This window comes from Gastrolobium bilobum, unplaced genomic scaffold, assembly GCF_033153095.1.
Source record: "Gastrolobium bilobum isolate Gb01-03AN ecotype WA unplaced genomic scaffold, APGP_CSIRO_Gbil_v1 utg57098, whole genome shotgun sequence".
NCBI classification, from domain to species: Eukaryota; Viridiplantae; Streptophyta; class Magnoliopsida; order Fabales; family Fabaceae; genus Gastrolobium; species Gastrolobium bilobum.
The window spans coordinates 16,568-33,155 of NW_026897455.1; the positions used below are offsets into that span (position 1 = coordinate 16,568).

The window sequence follows — 16,588 nt, forward strand, 5'->3', positions numbered from 1 at the left end:
ATGACTGGATAAGTGTTATTGTCACCAAGGAAAGCATATTTCAGATTTGGAGGTAACTCCTTAAGCTCCACCTTTGGTGCTCCAAGAGGGATGTCATCTTTCTTTATTTTTAGTTCTTCCACCACTGGTTCTTTTTCTTTATTAGCAAGTTCATTTTCTTCGTTGATTTCCTCTAACTCAAGTGGGGAACTCTCCTCTTTAATGGTGTCATCAACTGCTTCTTGAATTATGTCAACCATGAAACAGTCTCCTCCATCATTTGGATGCTTCATTGACTCGAAGACATCAATGGTGACTGTTTCTTCATTCATTCTCAGCATTAGTTTCCCTTGCTCCACATCGATCATTGCTCTCTCGGTGGCTAGGAATGGTCTCCCGGAGCAGTAGGGGAATCTCCGCATCTTCTTCCATACTCAGAATTACAAAATCTGCAGGGAAGATAAATTTGTCAATTTTAACTAAAACATCCTCAATTATCCCATCTGGTCGTCTGATCGATCTGTCAGCTAACTGGAGAGAAACCGTAGTTGGCTTCAGCTCTTTGATTTTAAGAGCTCTGCACATGGAAGATGGCATCAGATTTATTTGCTCCCAGATCACATAATGCTTTCCCTACTTGTTCCTCATGTTATTTAACCAATCAATAATAATGAAGGACGATTTGATGATCCCACTACTCATGAGGACATTATTGTTGATGAACCAAGTGAACCCATAGTAGAAGAACCACAACAAATAGCATTAAGAAGATCTCAAAGAGAAAGGAGATCTGCCATTTCTAATGATTATGTGGTATATCTACAAGAGTCTGAATTTGACATCGGTGTTCAGGATGATCCAGTAACGTTTTCACAAGCCATGAATGCTAATAATGGTGATAAGTGGTTAGATGCCATGAAAGATGAGTTGAAATATATGGAACAAAATAAGGTTTGGGATCTTGTTGAGTTACCAGAAGGGTGCAAGAGAGTTGGATGTAAATGGGTCTTTAAGACAAAACGTGACTCTCGTGGTAACTTGGAACGTCACAAGGCCAGACTAGTTGCAAAAGGATTCACTCAGAAAGATGGAATTGACTATAAAGAAACTTTTTCACCAGTTTCAAAGAAGGATTCTCTAAGAATCATTATGGCACTGGTGGCTCATTATGATCTAGAGTTACACCAGATGGATGTGAAAACTGCCTTTCTAAATGGGAATTTAGATGAAGATGTGTACATGGACCAACCAATGGGGTTCATAGAAAAGGATAAAGAGCACATGGTGTGCAAACTTAAGAAATCAATATACGGACTTAAACAAGCTTCACAACAATGGTACCTTAAGTTTAATGATACTGTTGTTTCCTTTGGATTTAAAGAAAACATTGTTGATCAATGTATATATCTGAAGATCAGTGGGAGCAAGTTTATATTATTGATTCTGTATGTTGATGATATTTTGCTTGCAACTAACGATCTTGGTCTTTTAAATGAGACTAAGAAGTTTCTCTCTAGTAACTTCGAAATGAAAGATATGGGTGTGGCAGCTTATGTGATAGTAATAGAAATATTTCGTGATAGATCACAAGGACTGTTAGGTCTGTCTCAGAAAGCATACATTAATAAAGTTTTAGAGAGATTTAGAATGGAAAACTGCTCATCATCTCCAGTTCCAATTCAGAAAGGAGATAAGTTTAGTGTCATGCAATGTCCCAAAAATGAATTGGAATGAAAAGAAATGGAAGCAATTCCGTATGCATCATTAGTTAGGAGCTTAATGTATGCTCAGACTTGTACGAGACCAGATATTAGCTTTGCAGTAGGAATGTTGGGAAGATACCAAAGTAATCCTGGTATGGATCATTGGAAAGCTGCAAAGAAAGTTCTGAGATATTTGCAAGGAACTAAAGGTCACATGCTTACTTATAGAAGGTCTAACGACCTTGAAGTGATTGGATACACAGATTCAGATTTTGCAGGATGCGTAGACACAAGAAAGTCTACATGTGGTTACCTGTATCTTTTAGCTGAAGGGGCTATATCATGGAAAAATGCGAAGCAGACTATAATTGCTGCATCCACTATGGAAGCTGAATTTGTGGCATGCTTTGAAGCCACGGTTCAGGCTAAATGGCTACGGAACTTTATTTCCGGGCTTGGATTGGTTGACAACATTGAAAAGCCGCTGAAAATTTATTGTGATAATTCCGCAGCAGTCTTTTTTTCTAAAAACGAAAAGTATTCCAAAGGTGCTAAACATATGGAATTGAAATACTTTGTCGTTGAAGAAGAGGTTCAGAAGCATAGAGTGTCTATAGAGCATATTAGCACCGATCTTATGATAGATGATCCCTTGACGAAGGGATTACCGCCCAAGACGTTTACTGGTCATGTATGTAGAATGGGCATTATGTCAGCTAGTGAATGATGATACTTATTGTTATGTATTAAATGTTGACACTCTGAGCTCATTGATGAATATATGTTTCTGATATTGTCTTGTTTTCAATTTATGTATACATGCAAGTATATGTAATGATATTGAAAATATTTATGGTCCGTAATGAAGACATTATTGTTGGACATAATGTGTACTTCCTATTAAAGTATCATGTTAGGAAGAAAAGTCAATATAGTGGTACATGGAAGGGACTATGCCGACTTGATAGCATAGAACCGCCATGAGTCATGTTGATTTTATTTCTAATGATGAATTATGATGAGGTCAATGTATGGAACCTTTAGCCTAGTAAATGCGCATTATAATGAATTTTCATTAAATCATGAAGGGACACCTCATGACATGAGCCAAGTGGGAGAATGTAAAACCTTATTTGTCTAATGTATAATATTAAGTGTCATTTGATTTAATTAATAAAAAGGGCATAATGGTAATTGAATGTTAAGGAAGTTATTTAAAAAAAAAGGTAACTGTTGATAGGTGCAGTTATGTTAAGAGTAATGAGGAGTTTTCTTATAAATGGGTCTTTTGAGAAACTGACTATCCATCTGAGTCTGCTTATGAGCGTTGTATCCCATCCCTATCAGAAGAAGATACAAGAACATAAAAGGGTCAAGACTATGAGAAAGTATTCTACCATTAAAGATCTTCCGCATTTATGGACAAAGGTATGTTTATGTGAAATTCATGAATTCTAAAGATCCTCTTTCATGTTCTTGATGTGATTGTTGTTGAACATGAATTATAGATTAAATTGCTTACATGTATATCCAAATAGCATAATATAGAACAAAATCATTCAAAAAATCTATCTAACCAATAAAATAAGATGAAATGGATTGAGGAGAAAAAGAGGGTTATTACAAGTAGTATAAAAAATATAATATATATATATATATATATATATATATATACATATATATTAGGCAAGCCTGAGAGGCTCTAAGGCCGAACTTTTGAATCGAAGCTTGATGCCTTTTTATTAAATGAGCTTTTATACAAGTTTAAGTTTGGTGTCAACAACCAATTTTAGACATCTAAATTCAGGCATTCACGAGCCGAGCTAAAGGCCCCTGAAAGGTTCTTGATTCGTTTAGCACCCCTGCTATAGAGCTTTTGTGTCTGTGTATCTTGGAAATGGATCCTCTCATGTGGAGAAAAATATATGATATGATCATGTGAGTTGATCACAACCATACAAAGGTAAATCAACGGTTATGATTTCGTAACTACCTATTTTAACATTTTTCTCTCTCCTCCTTTATTACCATTGATCCATCTTTATATGGTTATAATTCCTCACATGACATGATCATGTGAACTTTCACATGAGAAGATCCAGATCCGTGTAACTTTTTGTTTAATAATAAAGTACACATCTCAATGCAAAAGTAAAGGCTGAATGTTTCGATTCGACCACTTGTGTGGTTGAGGGTTTTATGTGATTTCATCACCGTCACTTTTTTTCTTACATACTGTCACTTCTTTTAATATAAAATATTTGTTAATTACTTAAAAAAAGAAGAATAGGTTAAAATATAATATTAAAATTAAACTCTTAATAATATTAGGGCTTCTCTTTTCTTATATCACATGAGCCAATATCTCTCATATCATAGATACAATAAGAGATGAAATCCATCACTTGTTAACAAAAATTAAAAGATAATAGCACAGATTTCGATACCTCACAACATGAGAAAGTAATCTCCAACAATATGAGAAAATGATTTCTCATAATATTAACCATAACACCAGTGTTATTAAACCCTACATGTGCATAGATCCGGTCAAGATACTGTGTCACTGAGTCACTGGTTGGACCGGTAGGTTATTGGTCGGACTGATAGGTTACTGGTCGGCTCAGTTGATCCAGATATATATAAATATATATAAATATGAACATATAAATTTAATTATATTCTCCGTATTTAAAATGAATTAAACAAACTTCATTGAATAAGTTCAAAAATTATTCAATCACACTTTTACAAGTTCATAAGCACAAAAAAATAAAAATGCATGCTATTACTCTGTCAATTTAAATTGCAACTTATAATATCTATAAGCATATCTTTCAATGACATTCAAAAGAACAAATGTTGTGAAATCATATTTTTCAAATTCCTCTACATTGAAATGACATATGTCACATTCTCTTAATTTATTGTTCTGCAAATTGCTCCAGTATTAGAAGCTGAAATTTGAGGTCATTTTAGAAAAGTATACTATTAGTAAATAAAATCACAAAAAAAAATTAAAATGAGTTCTACATTTTTTTTACAAGATGAAATAATTTTGATTTTTTATTTTGTTTTATAAAATTGCATGACCCGATCGGGTCATCTTTTTTTTCCGGTTTGACCTGGTTCAATACATGGTCGATCCGATACTTGACTCGAATCGATCCGATGATCGGTTCACCTAATTTTGGGTTAGGCCGGGTTTCATAACACTGCATAATATCTTTTTAAATATTTTTCTTTTTCCTTAAGTAATTGAAATATTATTAAACTATTGTTTTAGTAGAATTTAACGTTTCACTATTCTTTATGGCAGACGTTTTTTTTTTTTTTCCATAGAATCCCTTTATTACGTTATACGTAGGTAAGTGATTATCTATAATAAAACGATCGTGTCCTAAAGATTATAGCTTTTCTTAACGGTATAAAATTTCTTATTCAAAACTACATATTTAAATAATTTGACTCAATCACTAGGAGGTAGACGAGTAAATTGCAAAACAAAACCCAAACTCATTAGGGATTAAGCTCGAATAGAACTTGTAGAAAAAAAAAGGTAAACATCTAATGAGTCAGCAGCAGCAAGATAACGAAGGCAATATACTAAGGATCAAATCTTAACCATACCATTTTTTTATTCAAGAAATTATTTCCTTTTTAATAAAAAAATAAAGTAAAATAATTAAGATTTACACATTGTTCCAATCACCACCAGCTCAGCGGGAAAGCGCGCACTTGCTTTCAATCAATTAACACTACTAAAAAAGCATTGATTAGAGACGGAATTTAGAAACGGAAAAATATCCATCTCTAAAAGGGACGAATTCAGAAAAGGAATAACAATCCCTCATAAATAGGGAGGGAATTAGAGACGATAATATTTCTGTCTCCGTTATTGACAGATTTAGAACCGAAAAATAAATCCTTCTCTAATAGGCAGAGTTTCGTCTCTAAATCTGTCCCTAATAGAGACGACTATTTTTTTTTGTCTCTAATAGAGATAGATTTCGAGACAGAACTTAATATATAGAAAATAATGATAGTATTAAGTGGATACATTGGGATTTAGTGACGGAATTTAGTGACAGATTTTTTTTATCTCTATCAGTGATAGATTTAGAGACGTAACATTTATTTTCATCTCTAATTCCGTCACTGATAGATACGAATATTTTTTGGTCTCTATGAGTCAGGGATCGTGTTCCATGCCTACGAGAGACGAATTACTTTTTGTTCCTATTTGAGACGAAAAGTAATGTGTCTCTGTTTGGGACAGATTTTGAGACGAAAGTAAATGACCTGTCTCAAAATCCGTCTCTAATAGAGACACATTACTTTTCATTTCAAATAGGGACAAAAAATAATCTGACTCTCTTAGGGATGGAACAAGATCCATCATTAATAGCGATGAAACTTTTTCCTTCTCTAGCAGTGACGGAATTAGAGACACAAATAAATATTCCGTCTCCAATTCCATCATTGATAGAGATGGAATTGTTTTATCTCTATCGGTGAGGGATTCTATTTCATCCCTATTTGAGATGAAAAATTTTGTGTCTCTATTTGGTACAGATTTTGTGACAAAAGTAAATGATCCGTCTCAAAATTCATCTCTAATAGAAATAGATCACTTTTGTCTCAAATATGAACAGAAAATAATCGTCTCTACTAGAAATGGAATAAGATCCCTCACTAATAGAGAAGGAATGTTTTTGTCTCTAATAGTAACGGAATTAGAGACAAAAATGCATATTCCATCTCTAAATCCGTCACTGACCTATTTTCAAAATAGTACAAGCTTGGACTCATTAAAAGATTTCTTTGGAAATCAAACCACAAACTTATGAAGAGAGACAACCGTATCTGATAGACCCACGAGATATAAAAAAAGAAGAGCTCGGAAGGCGGACAATTGAAATTGAAGCAACAACTTTTGCATCCGCAGGGTAAGAAAATCCTAGTTTTGGAGCGATAATTTGTGTAGGTACAAAGTATAAAAATTCAAGATTTTGAGCGACAACTTATATTGGCCATAGCAATAATATCCCAGCTTTGATATAATATAGAAGTCTTTTACATTATAATATAGAAGAAAGAATCCAAAAGAATAGTATAATATAAAAGAATATAATGTCCAAATATTTTTATCCTTTTTATAGACAAGGAATGCCTCTTGGTCTTCTTCCAGGATCTTCTTCATTAATGGGGTAGTTGTTGTTAATATATGGCCCTTGGTCGTGTTTGTGACAAAGGTTTTAACCTGATTTCAAATTTGTGTCGTGTTCGTGTTGAGCATTTTTGTGCTTATGTCAAATTTGTGTCACGTTGTGTTGTGTTGACCTGAATTGCAACCCTTATGACAAGCTAATAGGATTCATTATCTCTGCAAAAGATAAGTTATCCACAAGAGACTTGGGGAACTTGAATGACTTCCATAAGACTTGAGAATCCACGCACGTTCCGACGGCGAAGGTTGTCGTGCACGACGGAAGGTTGCTGGAATTCTCGTACCGGGTTAAGGTTTCGTACCTGTTGCAGATGTACCCAACATGCTTCATATGTGACTCTGACCAGATGGGATTCGACGACGTCCTTAAGGCGGTTCACGAGGACGAGGTTTTGACACCCGGTCAGCTGTATTTCGCTTTCCCGTTGACCCAGTTGAAGTGGCCCTTACCGGTGGAGGAGATGGTTGCGTTGGCGGTGAAGGCTGGTTCAGCACTAGCCAAGATTGGTGGTGTTGGTGGTGACAAATGTGGCTCTCGCCGGAAACAGATTATATTTTTCTCCGGTGAAGGAAACGCTAAACCTTGCCGGAAAGTGGCGCTGGAATATGGTGGTGCGGGCGCTCATGTTGATTCGTCTAGGAAAGGAAAGAGTAGAAGTAGTGCTGGCGGTCCCTGTGGTGGCGATCGCCGTGGTCGGCGAAAGTTTACGCCGGTGTTGAGTTCTATACCGGAGCAGGAGTGTACATATTGAAGGAAATAGAAAATATTTTAATTTTTGAACAATGGAAGAGATTAGATTGCCAGAGTTACAACCAGTCTTTTCTTCTTCTTCTCCTTCTTTTTGTTTTCTTTTAATTTATTGGGACTATACGTATTTAACTAACAGCATTTTACCCGAAAAAAAAGCATAATTCGCTTCTTCTTTTTTCTTGAAATCTAAATGTTTTAAGTGAGATTAGACATTGATATCTCAATAGCATCATGAAAGACCAGAATTTTTTTTTGAAGATTTCATCAGGAATTATATATTATTTTCCAATAAAATCTTTACATCAATAGTAGGGGTTCGAACTTTGAACCCACGTCCTTTATGACCCAAACTTTTAACCGAATATGCCTCGGATCATAACTCGTTTATCATGCTAACTTTTTTCTTTCTCGCCTTTTACAGCAGATGAGATATCTGTACATGATTTGTTTTAATTTCAAGAATACTAATCATGCATAATCATAATCAATACTATAATCGTAACATATATCCATGAAGAGAAGAGATTGATTTTTGTTTGTTCTTTAAGATCAATTTTAATAACTTCTAAGTGTGAAATTAATTAGCGTTAATTAATTTCACGCTTAGAAGTTATTAAAATTGATCTTAAAGAACAAACAAAAATCAATCTCTTCTCTTCATGGATATATGTTACGATTATAGTATTGATTATGATTACGCATGATTAGTACTCTTGAAATTAAGACAAATCATGTACATATATCTCATCTGCTGTAAAACGCGAGAAAGAAAAAAGTTAGCATGATAAACGAGTTATGATCCGAGTCATATTCGGTTAAAAGTTTGGGTCATAAAGGACGTGGGTTCAAAGTTCGAACCCCTACTACTGATGTAAAGAGATTTTATTAGTAAATAATATATAATTCCTGATGAAATCTTCAAAAAAAAAATTGCTGGTCTTTCATTATGCTATTGAGATATCAATGTCTAATCTTACTTAAAACATTTAGACTTCAAGAAAAAAAAAAAGAAGCGAATTATGCTTTTTTTTCGGGTAAAATGATGTTAGTTAAATACGTATAGTCCCAATAAATTAAAAGAAAACGAAAAGAAGGAGAAGAAGAAGAAAAGGCTGGTTGTAACTCTGGCAATGTAATCTCTTCCATTGTTCAAAAATTAAAACATTTTCTTTTTCCTTCAATATATACACTCCTGCTCCGGTATGGAACTCAGCACCGGTGTAAACTTTCGCCGACCACGGCGACCGCCACCACTACTTCTACTATTTCCTTTCCTAGACGAATCAATAGGAGCGCCCGCACCACCATATTCCAGCGCCACTTTCCGGCAAGGTTTAGCGTTTCCTTCGCCGGAGAAAAACATAATCTGTTTCCGGCGAGAGCCACATTTGTCACCACCAACACCACCAATCTTGGCGAGAGCTAAAGCAGCCTTCACCGCCAACGCAACCATCTCCTCCGCCAGCAAGGGCCGCTTCAACCGGGTCAACGGGAGAGCGAAATACAGCTGATCGGGTGTCAAAACCTCGTCCTCGTGAACCGCCTTAACGACGTCGTCGAATCCCATCTGGTCAGAGTCACATATAAAGCACGTTGGGTACATCTGCAACAGGTATGAAACCTTAACCCGGTACGAGAATTCCAGCAACCTTTCGTCGTGCACGACAACCTTCGCCATCGGAACGTGCGTGGAATCGAACGAGGTGCCACAACAATTGCCCATGTCTGGTCCTAACGATCCGAAAATTCTCGATGTGTGTAGCTATATGTAGTTGCTCTTAGTTGGACGAAAGAGAAACGCGGTTTGGAGAATATATAGGCAAAGGTTTGGAGAAACATGGTGCGGAAGAAATTTTTTCCGTTTTGGGAAAAGGTGCACCAAAAAAATTGTGGGCCGGGTCTATAATAAAAAAATCCTTCGTCAAGAAGGAGCCATCAATTCTCATGATTGCCACATGGGATAATTTATTACTAAATTTTAATCGTTAATTGTTGTCAATCTAATGATTATAATTTATTGGGTCACCCTTATTAATTAATTATTAATAATTAATTTTTTGGGTCACAATCTAACGATTATACGATAAAGTCTCATTGTTGCAAATTCAAATTATATTTTTGAGAGATAAAATATGTCAAATGAGGTGTCATTACGTAGATCTCGAAAAGTTATGTGGAATCAAAAAAAAATTACCTGATTCGGATACCCGAATCAAAAGAAGTTTTACGATTAAATTGTTAATTTTTTTTTGAAATAAAACAAATGTGACACGTGTCGACATCGAATGAGTGATATCCAAATTAGGCGTGACTGTCCCTCTAATGACGCCTAAATTAGGCGTGATTTGTGACGCCCAAATTGAACGTGATATTGTGCAATAAATATGTAATAATTTCCAAAACAACTATTAATACGTAATTATTTATTAAAAACATTAAATTAATATTTTTTTGGTTGTGCTCCTCGTAGTAACATTGGTGTCTGGTATTTTCGTTGGTTTGTCTTCTTCACTGTGTGTCTGTGTGCTTTCTATGGTAACGATCCCGAAATTCTGATTGTGTAAGCGCTAAGTAAAGGTGAGAGAGGGTGGTTCACGTGATGTCCTGTTTTTTCACGGTGGTGACTTTGCCTAATCTGCGTTGTATTCTCAATGGACGGTGATGGTGGTGACTAGGGAATGCAAGTGTGGATCATGTTAAGTTTTCGAAAATTGCAAATTGCAATAGGTGTATGGTCCTATATTTTGACAACTTGAGATTTTTACAAAATATATAAATTTAAACATGATGCATAATTAAATTATAAAATATATAAAAACTAGAACTAAAATATATTCTAAATAAACTTATTTTAATATGAAATATGAAATATTATGCTTAAAGTATTAATATTTTTAAAAAAATCAAATTGTAAAAATATTATGTAACAGCAAGGCTAATCAAACAAGGTAGAGTTTGGAACATCCATACTTTAAAAATACTTATTATCCGTGGGCCTTGTTTAAGTTTCAAATCATAAAATTAAATAATTTTAAAGTTTTCTATTATATGATGCATAATGCATAATTAAATTGTTAGGTGAATTGGTTTCAATTACCAATTTAAGCTATTAGGTGATATCGTTGCTTATATTTTTCTTTAAAATCAAAAAAAAAAAAACATTCTTCAATTAAAGATTGTATTTGTTTTTCTCTTTCACTAAAATTTAATTGGATCTAGTGTGAAAGATGAGTCCAGAAAATCTAGAGCCATGTTACAAATCGAGGAATTCTATAGAATAATAATTCATTTGTATTATTTCTACCTCAATAGATGTCATTATATATAAAGTATTAGAGTTACAAATAAATCATAAATCATAAATCAGGCTACAAATCAGCCATAAATCAAGGAAGAAAATTACAAATAATCAAGGAATTAAAAACTCCTAAAATCTCTCCACATAATTCCTACAATCTCTCCATGTAACGGATTTCCTTTATTGCTACATAAATTGGTCAATCAAATCTGAAATTAAATCTTTCCAATTATAAAAAAATATACAACTCAACAAGCTCAAATGAAACAAATATTACATTTGTTACATATTTTCGAATTAACATGTCGGAGTATCCTATCGCGTCGATGTCGGTGCAACATAGTTCTTCACTATGTGTCTGTGTGCTTTCTATTGGTAATCATGCTAGTTAAAAATTAGAATTATAGTTGCTTTTTTATATTTTTACGATTTTTTTTTCATCAAAACATATTCACCAATATTCCAAGTTTTTTTTTTTTTTTTTTGTGATTTTTCTTATTATAATTTTACATTTTATAATTTTTTATCCTTCTTCTGTTTTTAGGTAAAAATTGAATTTTAACTACCTTGATTATAATAATCTCGAAGAAACACTAATTTTTTTTTTTAAAATGTGGAATACACATGATTTGTTGTCTCTGTGGTTGGAGATAGTAACTCTCAAGAGTCACTTTAGCCATGTATTTAATCATTTTAATTTTGGATTTTTTTTTTTATGTTACATGTGAGAGAAATTTTCTCATACAAAAAAAAATGCAACATGGTTCCCATTTTGTATTTTTCTCTTTTCTTTATTTAGTGGGATCCACATTATACTTTGTGTATGTATGAGAAAATTTCTCTATCATTTAAATGAGAAACATAATACCTTTTAATTTTTGAATATTTGTGTAAACTTGAATAAGTGATATTGTTCGACGAAACGTATCCTTTCGGGTTTCAATATTTATTGTGCTTGGAGCATATGTAGACCAACTCTCTTTATTTTAAGGTAGAGTTTTTTAATATTATTTTATTGTTAAAAAGGAAAGAAAGGTAAAAGGTTAGTGTTGAACTCCTTTATACTTGGAATCCGTAATCCTATTACTCAAAAAGATTAGCTTTTCTTTTCCTTAATAATAATATTTGGATGTTAGGACTTAGGAGCGAGTCATGATTGTCGTGACCAAGAAATCAAACCAGCCTACGAAGCTTCTTGCCTTCTTCTCTAATCCCTTTCCCCTACACTTATGGTCTTAATCATATTAATATTAATTTTACAATACTTTTATTAGAAAAGTATTTGAGTAAGTACCCTTTTTAGTCATCAGCAATTTCACGATTACTCGCTTTAGTCCCTAGCAAATAAAACGGCTATTCGTAGTCCCTAAGAAATTCAAAAAGGATCAATTTAGTTGAAATCGTTGTCCCTCATAAATTCAAAAAAGACCCACATTAGTCCCCTCAAAATGACTAAAATGAATCCATTTTGAATTTCTTAGGAACCACGAATAGCCTTTTTATTTACTAGGGACTAAAAAGGGTACCATAAAATTTGCTGAGGATCGAAAATGATATTTACTCAAAGTATTTTTACTATTACCGGAGATAAAAAGATTATCTATTGGAATCCTAAAACAACATGATTTTGTGGTTTAGAATAAAGAATATTTTGAAAATTTTACCTTCCTTTTTATATCATGAATTATATTAAAATATTATTTATTTTTAATCTTTAACTCCAAAATGATACCTTTGATTAGAGAAATATTAATCCCTATTTTTCTATCACTTTTTCAAAAAAATAAAAAAAAGAACATTTTTTAATGCATTTTATTATTTCTCAAATAAATGAGTAAGACAGAAAAAATAATAAAAATAGTGTACAAAACTTATTTTCTTTTTTTTCATTTTTTGGTAAGCCAAAACTTATTTTCTTTATCAAAAAAGGAGCTCCACCATGTATATTATTATTAGTAGTATTTTAATTCTCAATTATTTTCACTACTTCTTTACTTTTCTTATTCCCTTCACACCTTTCACTGTCTATTGTGGAGAAGCCGGACTTAAACTAAATTCTTAATTTTCACAGATATAGTAATACATTTGTAAATGAGCTTTATTTCAATACTGTTTTAAAATAAGGAAATATCATATTATCTTTTAATTATAAAATAAGTAATAAAAATTAAATATTTAATTATAAAATATTATATTTTTATGAGTTTATATCTTTTATTACTTAATATTTACATTTCACTTTGAGCATATAATGTTCAAAGTTAATACGAATCTTTCATTTTCAAAACAGAATACCAATAGAGACCCATATTATTAAGTATGCAAATTTCAAGCGGCGGCAGGTCAGTTGGATCCGTATAGAATATGAAATCTCAGATAATCCAAATTCAACTTTTTCATTTTATAATTACCGGTTTGTTTTCATTTGATTGAAAAAATTGACATCTTAAGTCAATATTTTTATAATATAATAAATTAGATAAAATACTATATTTATCTTCTTTAATGATATAAAATACACTAATTAAATAAATTAAAAGAAAATCTTAAAATAAATACCTAACCTAAAATATAGGATTTGCGAGAGGAAAATTATTATAAATTTGATAGATACCCTACCTATATTACGTGGGGTCTTCGTGATAAGTTAGCCAACTAATATCTATGTCATAAGGGTATAGGTGGCAAAGCGGATTGCCCCGCCTCGTCTAACTTGTCAAAAAATAAGTTAATCCGTCTCGTCTAGCTTTTGAAAGTGGGTTGAAAAACTCAGCACGCCATGCCTTGTTTTGTGGATTGGGCGAGTTGGCCTGCAAGCCCAAACCTATTTTACACGGACCCCCCTCGCCCTACCCATGCTCGCCATCATCCTGCCAAAAAACGAGTCCACCCCGCCCCGCCTTGCCCTGTTTGACGGGTGGAGCAGGTTGGTTTGCCGAGTCAAGCCGGTTTTGCCAGCCCTACCTAAGGTGATGATCATAATGAATAAAATTAATGAATAAAAATAAGTATGATGGATGAAATATTTTTATTAAAAAAAACTAGCCAAGAGGGAAAAAAAACTAGCCAAGAGAATTGACTCGAAAAAGAATTAGTTTTTTTAAAGAGTAATAAAATATCGAATAGAAGAAGTTAATATGAGTAAAAAAATTATTACTCCACTAAAAAAGAAAAAAAAAGCTATTGTCACAATATATCTGGAGAGTTAAATGAAATTTATTAAAAATAAAAATAAACTTAAAATCGCTACAATTTAAATAAGATCTTGAAAAAAAAAACGAGAATAAACTGAGGAGTTTAATTATGCAGAATGAATACTAAATAGATGGTTACCTCCGATTCATTGCTTCTTCCACGAGACCACAATGATACCCGTTCGTATGTTTGGCATTTCCACAAACAAAATAGTCGAGTGTGCTTGTTGTTCAATATGTTATCTTGCTAATGTTTTCATTGTATTCTTTTTAAAGAAAATGGAAACACATGCTATTAAAGAAGTATTTTCTTGCTCCTAATTTATTGAGTTTATGTCAAAAGACATATATTAATTTTATATTTGATCTTAAAAATAACACGATTAATCACATAATCGAAGGGAAACCAATGTTATTAGAACCGATCCAGACATTGATCCGACTGAAGTACTGAGTCACTGGTTCAAACGGTGGGTCGCTGATTAAACTGGATGACCCGAGTTAGTACATAAAAACATATATTTTATACATAAGAATTCATAAAATATTCAAATACATGTGAAAAATTATTATACTGGGCTCTGCAAGCATATATAATTTTTGTAGGGATAAAAAAAGTCATATATGATAACCACATACAATATATTATAAGAGAAATAAACAAAGAAAAATGAAAATTCAAGTATCAGGTAATCATATATAATTTCACTACCAAATATCCTAAACTAACCATGTTTAATATGTTTTTGAAAGGAGTTCCACACTTTTTTCAAACAAGATGAGACAACTTGTTTTTTGGATTTTTTCTTTTTTTATAAAAATACATGACCCGCCGGTTTTCATGACCCACCATATCACCGATTTTGACTAGGTTTTGACCAGTTCCGATACAAAGCCGATCCGATACTTGACTCGAACCAGTTTGATAACTGGTTCGCCGAGTTTTGGGTCAACCCGGCCGGTTCGAGCCAAGTTTGATAACACTGAGGGAAACAATTAGAAAATATGGAGAGAGAAAGAGATACAAATTACCTAGAGTGTAAGGTTATATCTAGCAATATATTTTTCACTATATTAATTCTCCTCATAACATTCACTACAAGCATTGTATTACAATGGGATATGAATAGGGTCTGCACCAGTCGTTAAGTAATAAAAGTGTACCAGAGTACGAGATCGTTTCCACGAGGATCGAATTTCCAAACACTAGTTCGCTAATCGCTATTTAGTTGGACAATCAAGAATAAGATTTGAGAGAATTGAAATTGAAAAGAAAAACAATCAATAACATGCAAATTAAAATTCAAAATTAAAGAAGCAATTAGAAAAGATGAGTGATTTAACGATTAAAAACAAGCGTAGTTAGGGTTTCGACTTCCCCCAATTTCCTCTTTATGCTATGAATTAAACAGTCAAGAACCTTTTCTTAATATAATGTCAATCAATTCTTTCTAAGTTAATTAGGGCTCAATTTCTTGTTACCTTAAATCTATGTTATCTTAGAAGAACCCTAGTTCCCCGGTTATTCTCCAAGAAAACATGCATTAAGATCAAGATTTCAAAGATTGCACAATTACCCTATGTCTATCCCTAGATCACAAAGATTGTGATAAATTTACCAAGTCAGGGTTTATGCACCAACATCCCTATTGTCATACAATTCTCCTAAATCAATCTATAAAGAGCAAACTGATAGAAAGCATTAAAGACAGATAAATTTATTCAAATACAAAAAGAAAAGAATTCAGAGACAATTTAATTCATAAAACATAAAGATTCAATTGGGTTCCATCTACCCCTAACTACATAAAAGTCTAGCCTAGCATACTGAATTCAAAAGCAATAATAAAGAAAAGAGAACCCCAAGCCTCCATTGCTGTGATGTTGACTTGGTTCCCCAGTGTTCCAACGCTGCGCAACAGGATTCCTCCCTCAAGTCTCTGTGTAATTCTCTGGATTGGTTAATTGGTTCCTTCCATTGACCCCAAGCTCCCTATTTATATCCTTTGAAGCTATATCTTTTTAATTCTCCATCTAATCTCCCCATGAATCTTCTATCAATTAATAAATCAAGATTGATTTGTTTCCACTTTCATTCCAAATATTACAAATCTGTATCAATTGGCAAATCAAATTAAATCTTGGGCTGATTAGGTTCGTATTTGGGCGCTCAAGCGCGCTTTAGGGCGCTTGAGCGTCTTCTTGTGCTCAAATTTAGGAACTCTGCCTGCCCACACGTGCTTGAGCGGCCAACTGTGGGCTCGAGCGCGCTCCTCGAAGGTAAAATCTTGCATTCTTGGGAGCTTGAACGTCCTGGATTGCTCAATTTAGCTGTTTTTCCTGCCTAGACACGCTCGAGCGTCCATTTCTGCGCTTGAGCGTGCTATTCTGGCCCTTGAATTGTATTATTTTGGCTTCCTTTGGTCATATTGA

At 33.3% G+C, this 16,588-nt stretch overlaps 2 protein-coding genes across 2 annotated transcripts; one reads left to right on the plus strand and one right to left on the minus strand.

Annotated features, from left to right (window-relative positions):
* The first annotated feature begins 7,223 nt into the window (after positions 1-7,223).
* LOC133307066 (uncharacterized) lies at positions 7,224-7,664 on the plus strand. The gene has a single exon (XM_061507484.1). The coding sequence runs from the start codon at positions 7,224-7,226 to the stop codon at positions 7,662-7,664; it is 441 nt and encodes a 146-aa protein (XP_061363468.1).
* Positions 7,665-8,840: 1,176 nt separating this feature from the next.
* On the minus strand, positions 8,841-9,386 carry LOC133307067 (uncharacterized). The gene has a single exon (XM_061507485.1). The coding sequence runs from the start codon at positions 9,384-9,386 to the stop codon at positions 8,841-8,843; it is 546 nt and encodes a 181-aa protein (XP_061363469.1).
* Positions 9,387-16,588: the final 7,202 nt, after the last annotated feature.

Excerpts from the sequence above, each read along its gene's own strand:
- LOC133307067 (XM_061507485.1), bottom strand. The coding sequence starts at position 9,386 with ATGGGCAATTGTTGTGGCACCTCGTTCGATTCCACGCACGTTCCGATG.
- LOC133307066 (XM_061507484.1), top strand. The coding sequence starts at position 7,224 with ATGTACCCAACATGCTTCATATGTGACTCTGACCAGATGGGATTCGAC.